This window comes from Thermobia domestica, chromosome 6 (assembly GCF_964235325.1).
Source record: "Thermobia domestica chromosome 6, izTheDome1.hap1.1, whole genome shotgun sequence".
NCBI lineage: Eukaryota > Metazoa > Arthropoda > Insecta > Zygentoma > Lepismatidae > Thermobia > Thermobia domestica.
Genome location: NC_137459.1, coordinates 47660429 through 47673629, shown reverse-complemented (window position 1 = coordinate 47673629; position 13201 = coordinate 47660429). Strand labels below are relative to the sequence as shown.

The 13201-nt window shown below is 36.4% G+C and overlaps 1 protein-coding gene across 1 annotated transcript in view; it reads left to right on the top strand.

The window, feature by feature from the left end:
* Positions 1 to 13201, top strand: part of LOC145687173 (glycine receptor subunit alpha-2-like) — a 190619-nt gene that overhangs the window by 70138 nt on the left and 107280 nt on the right. The window contains exon 4 of the mRNA XM_081760637.1: positions 7385 to 7467. Coding sequence (XP_081616763.1) covers positions 7385 to 7467 — 83 coding nt within the window. The remainder of the gene's footprint in view (positions 1 to 7384; positions 7468 to 13201) is intronic.

Below are 13201 nucleotides of genomic sequence, written 5' to 3'. Positions count from 1 at the left end.
ACGTACAGGATTTAGCTCGATTTGACTCGTTTTGGCTCGACTCGACTCGAAACTCGAGCAAAATTCGAGTCGAGTTTCGAGTCGAGTTGAAGGAAATTTTTCGAACCGAGTTCTCGAGTCGAGCTAAAAGATGTCTGTTTCGACTCGAGTCGAGTTTCAAAGAAAACTCGCTCGAATTCGCTCGTGCCCATCCCTATCTGTTACAATAACGGTGTATCTGACCTTTACGATATAAAATGGTAAAGTGTTTGTCAGTGAGGAAATTGAAACAGTTCGAGGTGGGGGGAAATTAGTGTGTGCCTAAAATATACTTGTACTAAGAGAGTATTCTTGCAAGTGTTAATTTCTGAACGCATTCCACAAGAAACTTCTATTCGCAGGAAAATACCCCTGTACAATATGGAAAAGGTTATGGTTTCTCAGTTGGGGTACCCTATGTGAGAGCATTTCCATAAAGTATGCTCATAATTGTAATTTGTGTAATCACTAAAACACCACGTTAAATTTAAGTTACAAATGTGCATAATTGCAATTATTATGAATATTTATTCAAAGTAGTTTACCTAAAGCAAAGAAGAGACTTACTAAAAATGGTACAAAGTTGAATAACACAAATAAGCCATTAGTAATACAAGTATACATTTTCCAATACACAAGTATATAATTTTCCACTTTAAAACAAATCTGCGTGGCAAATCATCCGCAGCGGAATGATGTTCATCCTTCAGCCAAGAAATAACTCGCTCGTCTACTTTGAGCTTGTCTAGCGGTGGGGCATTAACATTGATGAACAACAAGTTAGACAATGTTTGAGCACTTAGTCAGTCATCTGTAAATCCATAAGGGGAAATCCCCGTTCGCACTCTGTCGTGGAAATTGATAATACTTCCACCCGATTTCTGCAACTCCTCATCGACAATCTGCTTGTTAGACTTAAGTCTGATAACGATTTTTCTTGGTCAGTTTTGAAATACTCAGCAAGAAGTATCCTTTCTCTATCACCATACAACATCTTCTCCATATAGACCATGCCAGTTGGCAATGTCGACCCATGTAGAACAAAAACTTCATCTACCACGCCTTTGATAGGGAATCTTGTGAATAAATTATCAATTAAAGTCTGATAAACTGATGATTTCTTATTTGTTTATAAATTTATTTTTTGTAATTACACATGAAGGTTTGATACCATTACCAAGTTCCCTCCCCCGTCTAGGAAGCAAAAGGAACAAGGTTCCTGGAAAATGTTCAGAGGTGAATGGGAATTTCCCTCCTTCTTCAACTTCAGTTACCACACTGCTGTTTGCCATGTGCCAAATTACGATGAATTTCAATTAAATTATCATAGTATAATTATTTCCTTGTTGAATTATCAATACTTTTCAGTGGAAAAATGGATGAAATTTCAAAGTTCCAAATCAAAGTAAGTAGACCAACGTAAAGGGAAAAAAAAGTGTAAAATTTTCCATACAATTATGCGTATAATCCAAACTTCAAATTTCCGTGTAATTAAGCTTACAGTACAAATTTTATGCCTATTTTTCTAACAACTTTATGGGTTGATTGCCCTGTGCTGTAAGCGCTCCATATAATAAACATAAGCTTCAGCAATTATTATAGCAGAAAGCAATAGATATATGAAGCCAAGCACTGTATTTTTTGTTTCTGATTTTTTTCTTAAATAACATCGATCGTTTTCGATTATTTTTACAAACCAGCTCACTACCAATTTCCCATATATAGAAAGTGCCCCCCCCCCTCATAAAGGAGAATTTAAAAAATGCTAGGACACATTCTGTTTATCTTCAATAAAAAGTAAATACACTGAATTTCAGCTCCCTAAGTTTAACGGTTTGCGAGATACTCATTTCTTTCCTAAAAAATTCGGATACTCACTACTCCTTAGGATATTATGCATTATAATGAAAGCAATATAACATCCCAATTTGGATTAAGGCCTAACTATATACCAAAAGTAATTTCACTTGACTTTGGAATTTGATCGTGATGATTAGGCACACATAGTTACATTCAATTTTTTATATAATAATTTATATATTACAGTGATTCAAAAATGTATTTTTTCCAGTAGTTAGCTCTAAAAACTCACAGGTCTCGAAAGCCAAATTGTAGTGTAAGTCCTATTGCTATTATTACTATTAAAAATATCAATATCCAAAAGTGCCTGAAGTTCTTTTTTCACTTGGTTAGATATACTCACCTCAGGTAAGTAGACAAAACAAGTGGAAAAGGAAGGGAAATGAAGGTCTTGAAATTAAAACGGAGACAAATTGGCCAGTCCTCAGAAGATACTGTCTACAATGCAGTGAACAGAGAGGGTCGGTAGATCATACTGAGTCGGTGGGTCGCAGTGGGTCACGGAGGGTGGTGGGTCGCAGTGGGTCATGGTGGGTGGTGGGTCGCAGTGGGTCACGGTGGGTGGTGGGTCACAGTGGGTCATGGTGGGTGGTGGTTCGCCGTGGGTCACGGTGGGTGTGGGTCACAGTGGGTCATGGTGGGTGGTGGGTCGCATTGGGTCACGGTGGGTGGTGGATCACAGAGGGTCACATGCTGTTGACCCACGACCCACTGACCCACTCAGAAAACTTGACCCGCTTGACCCACTGACCCACTCCATCTCTGGTGACAATATTGTTGTTTGGTTGATCGTTGAGGTTTAACGTTATAACAAAATACTTTGGCTTGTGTAATATTTACCTGTACCTAGGGCAGAAAGTACTCATACATATGCACTATACTTAGTAGAATGTTCATTTCATATTAACAAAAGAAGAATGTTTTTAATATATGTAAGATTATTATGGGATAGTTGTTGATATGGACATGTTTTATGGTTACCTAGACAGTGAGTTTGTGTACTTAACCGTTTTAAGAAAAGGATATTATAAGTTATATCAAATAATAAACCAGTTTAACATCGTTTATAGACGTTGTCAGTTTTATTAAAAAGGTGAGATTAATGGTATTTAAATATCGAAGCTAATATTTTTAATGTCAAAGAAATACTACCACTTCGAATTTTTTATCTCAGCAAACGAACCAGGTTTACGACTATCTTTTTGATAAGTCGTTGTAAAAATTTTGGTGCCGAAACCCGGGACTTTGTAAATTCAGTTCCCGAAGAAGAAGAGTAAGGTTGAATTTACTTTTATACTACAGTTAATGTATACGAACTTAACCATATTGCGAAGTGGTAAAGTAATCATAAGAAAAATGGACAACGAAACAATGCAGCAGGAATCAAATACTAGTGACCAAGGTGAAACTAGTGTAACGCCAGGTTTGTCATCAGAGGATCGACTCTTGTTAGCTGTACAGCGACAAATAATGCAGATGACTACCGAGATAAAGCAGATCATGGAACAGAAGTTCAACGAATCTAACACGACCATGGAACAGAAGATAGAACTGAAGTTTGACGAAGCTAACAAGCAAAATGAAGAATTAAGTAGACGAATGGAACAGAAGTTTGACGAAGCTAACCAGACCATGGAACAGAAGATAGAACTGAAGATTGACGAAGCTAACAAGCAATATGAAGAATTAAGTAGACGGATAGAACGGATAGAACAGAAATCAGATGAAACGAAACAGACAATTGTCCAGGTGGTGAACGACATATCCTCACAGTTCGAGGAAAAGTTAAAAAGGATATCCGATGAGTGTCAAGAAAAGCACAATCACCAAAATCAAGAAATTAGTGCTGTAAAAAAGATTTAGAAGTAATAGAATCTTCCATTAAACAGCAAAAGATCCAGGTCAGCAACAACTCTAATAACATACGTGTAAATACACAGTTGTTAGCTACTATTCAAGAAGAGATTAGAACGTTACAGGCTAAAGACAACATTTACCGTAATAACTTGGGTAGTGATCGCTTTGAGTTGCCCCACTCACCAGAGATGAACTCGCCTTCGCCGGGGTCTGATGAGGATATTATACTAGAAGAAAGTTGTCCGAAGAGTACTGATGAGCGAAACATAGATGGTGTCACGACACCGCACGTCACGGATAGGAACTATCACTCAACAAGAACAAGGAATGAGAAAAAGAAGGTAAAATTAAGTGTTAAGATGAGTGAAATTCGAGCTATGAGCAAATTCAGTGGTAAGTGTAATGAGAATGCTACTTCTTTCTTAGAGAAATTCCAAGACGAATGCAATATAATGTGTATCGATCGATCACAATATATGAAATTAATACCCCATGTATTACTCCCACCTTGTTCCTTATGGTTTAAAGCAATACGTGATCATATTAGTTCATATGAAGAATTCAAAGCGGCATTGATCGCAAATTATGAAAATGACTTTTTGCTGGCAAATAGAGATGCCACCCTTAGAAATCAACACTTCAATCCTCGATTGCACAAATCTGTTGTAGAGTTTGTTGTAAATGTCTACAACGAATTAAAGGTTGTTAATCCTTTGCAATCGGAATCGAGAATAATAGCATCGATCCGAAATTTGCTTCCATTTAAATTGCAACAAATCTTATTTTCCACACAGTGTATGAGTTTCAGCCATTTATTGATGCTTGTCCAATGCTACGAAACTCAATACCATGCCATGAATCCACAATCAGGAATGGGTAAAAATAAGAATAATTCAGATCATTTGGTGCCTGTTCGGAATTTAAATATTCGAAGTGTGAATAATCCGGAACCTAACCTAAGCCGAATATACTCTAGCAATCCGAATGAGCAAAATAGACAAAGTTATGTAGGAACTCCGCCTAACCTAACTAATCATGGTAATTATGATGTCAGATCACTCAACCGCAATAGACATAAAAATAATCGAAGTACTGAGCGAAACTCCAGAAATACAGCGAACTACGTGGATAGACGTAATTGGAGATCAAGAGATGGGACTTCATATCAACATCAAAATCACGATGAAAGACTTGTACAACATAATGTAGAACCTAATCATGATAGCGCAGTACAGTGTACTTTATTAGAACCGTATGCAAGTTCGAATGTAACCTGATTACCGTTACTGAAATTAGGTTAAATTCATGTTAGTTGTAGATTCTTGTAAATTTTTATTTTAAAGTTTATGTGTTAATATCAATAATGAAAACGACTCTTAAAAATACTTGAAATGCTTAAATAGAGTTTTAAGTAGACTGGAAAATTGATTTTCAAATGATTTTTATTCTTTCTTGTTAATGTGAAGAATTATAATTCGATTTATAATTAATTAAAAGCAAAGATTATTTATATTAGATTGATTTGTGTTGAAAATTTAATTGTCAAAGATTATGTTAAGAAGAAGATCTATTCTATAAAACTAAATATTCAGCGACTAACTTAAATGAGATTCTTCTTTATTATAACATCTTAGTGCTACGATGTATACCTTTAAATGCAACATCTGACTTATTGGTTATTTAATGCGCCCGTAAAGATTAATATTATTTGTAACCCACGTTTGTCCTTTACATTTTTTGAAATCGCACTCTTCGACGACTAATTAAATAAGCGACGATATTTTAATAAGAAGATATATTAATAATATAGTGGATAATAATGAAATAAATATAATTAATGTAATTAAAGATAAATATTGATGAAATGAAAGATTTGTTATGAATGTATTTATATATATGTATATGTATACGTGAAATGTAATGAATAGATATACAAGGTGCGATCAAAATATGATGGACATGAGCAATGTAAAGAACACTAATGTAAACGGACCAGTGGTTCTTGAAGATAAAAGCCAAGCCTACTCATGACTTTTATATTCAGTCCCTTTGTCGAGCGACATTTTTATATAACAAAATACTTTGGCTTGTGTAATATTTACCTGTACCTAGGGCAGAAAGTACTCATACATATGCACTATACTTAGTAGAATGTTCATTTCATATTAACAAAAGAAGAATGTTTTTAATATATGTAAGATTATTATGGGATAGTTGTTGATATGGACATGTTTTATGGTTACCTAGACAGTGAGTTTGTGTACTTAACCGTTTTAAGAAAAGGATATTATAAGTTATATCAAATAATAAACCAGTTTAACATCGTTTATAGACGTTGTCAGTTTTATTAAAAAGGTGAGATTAATGGTATTTAAATATCGAAGCTAATATTTTTAATGTCAAAGAAATACTACCACTTCGAATTTTTATCTCAGCAAACGAACCAGGTTTACGACTATCTTTTTGATAAGTCGTTGTAACGTCCCTTTCAGGTAAGAGTCTATGTGAAGCGCAACCTACTTTTTGAAATCAATACTCGGAGGCAAAGTGGATCTCCGCTTATCAGGATAAACAATGCGCGTAAAATGAGGAATCACTGCCAGATTTTTAAAAATAATCTATCAATTAATTTTTATAATCTATTAATTACATTTGGTATGTTAGCTAAAACTGAAATGTGTTAAAATTGTTAGGTTTGATTTGATCTTAGCGTCCCTTCCAGCAGTGAAGCTCTATGAAACTTGGCTCTACAACTTAACGTGGGATCCCACCGGGAATCGAATTCAAATCCTCCACGCCAAAGGCGCATACGCTATCTGCATAGCCACGAAGGAGCTCTAAACGTGGTAAGTAAAAACTGAAGATCCATTTAGAAATTTTTAAAAAGACAAGATTATTCTTCAGTCTTTTTTTTTATACGTGTATATAATGAGTATATGTGGAGAAATAAATATCCACATGCACTTCAGGCAAAGGCGGATGGCTTCGTTTTTATCCAGCAGCCATTTTGGGGTTATCTGGCAATTATTTCAGACATCTTGATTGCATAGTCATCTTTGTTTCAGTTTTTTTTCATTGCCCTACGACTAAAGAATGAGATGACATTACTCGTTCGACTTCCATTTACTCTAAAATATACTCTACTAAAGCGTTATCTGGAGAGCGAAGACTCTTACTAAACGTAACTCTGATTATATATGCAGTGAACTATATCTCGTGGCGGTGATAATTCGAATTTGTAGCACTATAATTGCAATTATGGTATCAAATTATAAAACCGCAACAGACCAAGAATTGTGATAATCGAGGCACGTTTGTATTTATCGCAGTGGCGGATCCAGGGGGGCGATCAGGGTGATCGCCACCCCACCCCCGAGAAGAGGAAAATTTCTTGTTTTATATATAAATAAAACCCACCCCAGAGTTTGGAGCTCTTAAAAGTAGCTCTAATTATCAATATTACAACCCACCGCCCCCCAGAAGTCCGTCCTGGATCCGCCCCTGATTTCTCGTAGTGTTTTTTTTCCAGAAAGTTAAGCTATTATTTTGAATTTCATTTAAATAATTAAATGACAATATGTACTTATATTTGATTTGTATATGTTACAATCTAATTATAACAAATATATGTTGTTCTCTTTTTACAAAGACCTACACTGCTGACATATTTTTTGCTCAAACCTGGGAAGATTTCCGTCTTCGATTGCCAGAAAACATGACAACAGAGTACAGGTAAGTTCAAATTAAGTTTTATTGTATAAGTACATGAAACATACAGCAATCTGATTGGAATGTCAAAAAATAAAATGTACAGAATAGAAACCGCTATATTTATGTTGTTACAAGTATAAGTTTGATAAGTTGGTTCACTTATACAAAACCTACTACAAAACTTGTGTAAAAGAGTTTAGTTCTGCATATTCTTATCATGGAGGACTTAACAAACTTCATATCTAGGACACAGGTTATGCCACATGGCATCGAGGAGATTCTGTAAGATTTATGTAAACACCTCTGTAATTTTTTTCGCTGCAAACACTGTAAAACCATTAATTCTTGACGATGATATTCTTTAGCAATATATCTTGCTCCAATTGTGGTATGATGGTGGGATACGGACAAAATCTCGCGGCCGAAACATCGCCTCCCAAAATCTCGCCGGCCAAAACCTCGCGTGGCCAAAACCTCGCCGCCCAAAACTTCGCGGGCCAAAATCTCGCCGGGCCAAAACCTCGCGTTGCCAAAACCTCGCCGCCCAAAATCTCGCCGGGCCAAAACCTCGCCACCCAAAACATCGCGTGGCCAAAACCTCGCCGCCAAAACCTCGTGGGTCCTGAGATCAAGCCAACGCTCAAGAATTATCCAAACTTCAACACTCCCTTACGAGGAGCATTTTGCAACATACCTTCTTATGGTACAAGGAGAAGATTTGTACCAAAACGTAAATGTTTTATGCTTAGTAGTTTTTTAGATTTGGAGAACGACAAAATTCATTCAAGGCCTTCCATTCCATTCCTCCTTAGGGCATGCATTTCGCAAAATATTGTCTTATCTAGAGCTTGTGCCCTTGTGGAGCAAAAAGATTTATACAAAATGTCAAGTTTCAAAACCTAATAAGTTTTGTAAATCTGGCGATAGAACATTCTACATTGAAGAAATCGTCGTGAAGAAGTTTTATCCTGACGACATTTCTTCCCAGGCGACACTATGTCTCGCTTAATTTAGACCAGGCGAGATTCTGTGTCGCGAGATCATTACAACGAGGCGAGATTTTGGGTATGTCGATATTTTGGGGCGCGAGGTTTTGACAAGGCGAGGTTTTGGAACGGCGAGATTTTGGCCCGCGAGGTTTTGGGCGGCGAGGTTTTGGCCAGGCGGGGTTTTGGCCTGGCGAGATTTTGTCCCGCGAGGTTTTGGGCGGCGAGGTTTTGGCCACGCGAGGTTTTGGTCCGCGAGGTTGTCGCCGCGAGGTTCTGGCCGCGAGGTTTTGTACCCAAACCATGATGGTTGTTCCATCATATCCAAGTACCTAATTCATCGCACAAACAGTGTATTCCTCAAAGAAGCAAGGATCATACAATTTCTGACGGGTAACGTTGGACCACATAGACTATTCACTTTAGGGCAAGGATGTTCCATCAAATTTAAATCCATAGTCGCGTGTGTTCCTCACGCATTCTAATATATATGCCCAGTCCAACTCCACTTTTTTTCCGTAGACTATGTAGACAATATACATTATAAATAGTATAATTATCTTGTGGCATAAACTAGCTGAAATTCCAGTTCTTCCCCGGGGTGAATAGGTATATGGAGAGTATTTGAACCCCTTTCCCCCTTAGGATACGCATGGGGGATAATTTTGGCTGAAACGACATCGGGCATGTCACAAATATCGGTCATTTTTGATTATTTTTACATGTCAACCCTATCATTCGTTCTGCCCCCTTGCCAAAAAATGTACCAAAAACCTAAACTAGGGTCAGATTTGTTCTCATACCAAAAATATACAAAATTGGTGCAGGGATCCAGCAGGAGTTAAATCTGAAACCAGTTACATCATTTTTGATTTATATAAAATAGCTGAATATGTATATATTTATATTTGAAATGTCCGTTTTTCGCACGAGTAGAAAATGAAAATGAAATGAAATCTTTGAGTTTTACATCCAATGGTTATGCCCAGTTAGCTAAAGGAGGTGATTATGAAAAATGAATGAAATGGTGGACTGAAAAAAGTGGGTGGAAACGGAAGAACCCCGAGAAAACTCACGCACATGGTGTTTGTCCACCACAAAACTTACTTGGCGCGAACTGGGTAACTCATGTTCTATAGAAGAAGTATGTAAAATAGAAGATTTGCATTAGCAATATGGCGCTACCTGTTATATCTTTAAAGATATATCAGTTCTAAGATTTTAAGTTATGTTGCAGTAACATTAAGAGATTATTTATTTACATAGGGACGTAGCATGGCAAACACACCAATGTTGGTTGACCCGAAAGCTCACTTACGCTTACTTCAATAATATAGTATCAAAATGTTTTTTTTCTGCGTAACTTCAGTAAAGTTATTCGATATAATTATATAATATATTATTTTCTTCATGACTTCCTGACTATCCTCATTGATATAGGTTTAAATTGGTGAAGAACAAGAGAGTAAAACTGAGAGAAATTGTTCCCAAACTTGAAAGTTTCTCTATGGAAATGCAGTAATACCATAAAGCAATTTTACACTACAACTTCCGCAAAATGTGTTAGGTTTTGTTGCAGCATGATGAATCTTTCGAAGTGCTTCGAATCACTGCTCCAGCTGAAACCAGTCAAGAAGGAGAGAGTAATGTATCCAGAATACGTTCGACGATAGACATTGTAGATATTATCTGATTTTTATGAAACATATAGCTCATGTTCTACTTAGGACTCATCTCCATGGTTTGTCGTTGAAATTAGTTATAGGTAACTGAAAAATGCATCTGGCTTGATAAAAATATATTTCACATCTTTTCTTTTAAAAAAAAATAAATATATCAGAATTCTTAGAAACGAAAACAGTTGTCAATACAAAAAAAAAAAAAAAAACTAAGATTATTGTTTTACTTTCCTGTTGTATATTGAATAATAACATTTCCGTATCCATGACAACATCAAAAGAAACGTTTTCTCGAATAAAGAAAATAATAGGATGATTTTATATTAATCTTCAGTCAAAGATTATCGTCCTTCAAATTACGAATTGTGTCTGCATTGACAATAAATAAATCTCTATGGATACGAGCAAAATAGGATCAATAGTCCATTGCTTCAAACAATAAGATGATCCTTGTTTATAAATGTTCTGAGAGTTTGTTAATTTCTTTTGCCTTGAGTACATTTGTTTTCTGATCTTTAAGTGGATCGCCTTATTTAACTTCTAACCAACGATCTTTGTCGAGACGGAGACGCAGGTCATGTGGAAAGCAAGCAAGACTTGAAAACAACTAACAATATAAATTAGAGAAACACACGAAGTTTATAAAAATGCGAAACTTTCTCAAACACTCATGAACTAAGATAGAGAACTAGCAGAAACATTCGAACTCATGTACTATGAAATGAAAGGAAAGGAAATCTTTATGGTGAAAGTTTCACGTCCAACGGTGATGCAGGCTTGGCTAAAGGAGCCTGTGACGATGAGAAATGAATGAAATTGTGGATTGAAGAAAGTGGAAGGAAACTGGAGAACCCCGAGAAAACCCACGCACACGGTGTTTACCCACCACAAAGCTTACTTGGGGCAAACTGGGGAAAACACTATAGAACAAGTATATAAAATTGAAGATTAGCATTAGCAGTATTGCGTTACCTGTTGTTTCTTTAAGACATATCAGTGATAAAGTTTTAGGTTATGTTGCAGTAACATTGCAAGATTAATTATTTGCATAGAGACGTTCCATAAAAAGGAATGCAGCTATTCTGCACAACAAATATTGTAATAACAGTAGGAAGGAAGTTTTCCGGGACTACATTTTAAGGGTACCATGCGTGTGGGATAATTCTGGAGGAACTCTTACGTTTGATTGAGATATTCCAACATGAACATCTATTATAATAACGCAGTGAGACTTACAAGATCATTTATTCTGCCTGTATATATGTCCGTTACTCCGCATGATAACTCTTGAAAAATAGGGAACTTTTGACTTTTCTTTCTGGAATAGATAGATGCAATGATTATCTCGGCTAAGTTTGTTAATGTAATCAATCCGTTAACATTTTAATGGATAACGGTGACTTTAACGGTATGTATCTTCACACGATATATTTTTGAACGAAAGTGAACTTTTGAATTCTCTATTTCTTTCTTTTTCTTTTCTTTTTTTTGCAATAGATAGCTAGAATGATTATCTCGGCTGAGATATTTTATAAAGGTAATCTGTTAACAACTTATTGGGTAACGGTGACTTTAACCGTATCTATCCACATCCCATTTTCTTCTATTTAAACAAATGTAGTAGAATTTACATATCTCGCCATTTGATGGCAGCAATCATTCTCCAGTCATTCACATCTACCGGACGAACTGGAAACTTCTAGTGCGTGATCCTTTTTGCCGTTTCCCAGAATTTATATATGCATTTTGCCTTGTTCGTTGTTGTAGTGTATAGCGGCGCGCATTTTCTGGATGAGGTTTAGTTTTAGTCCCAATAAGACGTCATCTAAAATGGCCTACAGTTGTTTGCATGAAGACGAGTCCAAGTAAAGGCTACACATTACGAATGAGTCTCTCTCTCGCACTTACGTACCGCTAGTTCTAGTTCGTTGTCGGTTGCATGGGAAACTTATTCGGGAATCTTTCAAATCTTTCAGTTTAACGTCCCACGATTATTCTCTTTAGGTTACGGGAAACGAATAACTAAGTCAAGTAAATGACGATGGACGAATTGATAGAATGCTAGTGTAGGAGTAAACTAAAGTAGCCGAGAAAAATCATGGACACGACGTTGTCCACCACAATCTCACTTAACCGGGGATCGAACCAAGAACTCCACAATGAGTCCTTCTACATTTGGTCCTTCTGCAGTCTTGTTGTTATACATTTGATGTTTCATTATACGGACCCCATAATTCCTCAACTTCAGAGCCTTATATCTCCCTTATTTGGCAATACTGATAACCTACTTTTAAGCTTATTTTCTTTCACGTTTTATGCCAATTGTTTTAATGTCATAAAATGATATAAGTTCAATTTGAAAAAAAAGTTTGCTAAAAGTTTGCGTTGGGATGGCAACACTGCTTGCGTGACACTACTACTGTGTTCTTGGTAGCGTGTCCCTCCGGCATGTATCAGGCTACGTGCATACATTTTTCATTTTCTGCGTTTTTCTGGAATATTTGGGGTATAACTCGGCACAGCCTCACCCGGTCACTGCTTGGTATAATTATGCATTATATGTAGCGGGTAAACAAGGTATTTCCGCACCGAGTGACTATTACCGCGATCCACAATTAGTCAGGATACCAATTTTCATAAATATCTAGTTGTAACATTTCACACACGTCCCTTTAAGTAGCTCGCTAAGGACTGTCTACATCATAATCATTAGAGGAGCTTGTTTAACCCTTATCCGGGCAACCGGGGCCTCCCAGGCCCAGTAGCTTCATTTTTCTAAAATTTCTCAATAACCATACATATTTCGAAGACATAAAATACTGAATTCTTCTATCTTTCGTTGAAGTTAAAATCATGAACATATCGAGTTGGTAAAGTTTTTTTTTTAATTTGAAAATCTTTTCCTGACGTAACCGGGCAACCGGGGCCTAGGAGGCCCCGTATAACCTTAGTGAAATTCCTGTCAAATATTAGATCAAATTGTCACATAATTATATATTGAACACGTGACTATTGTAACCTTTAGTCGGAACAGTATTCGGCAACAGACATTGAATTTTGAGTGTTCTGCACTTAAAATATATACTGGGC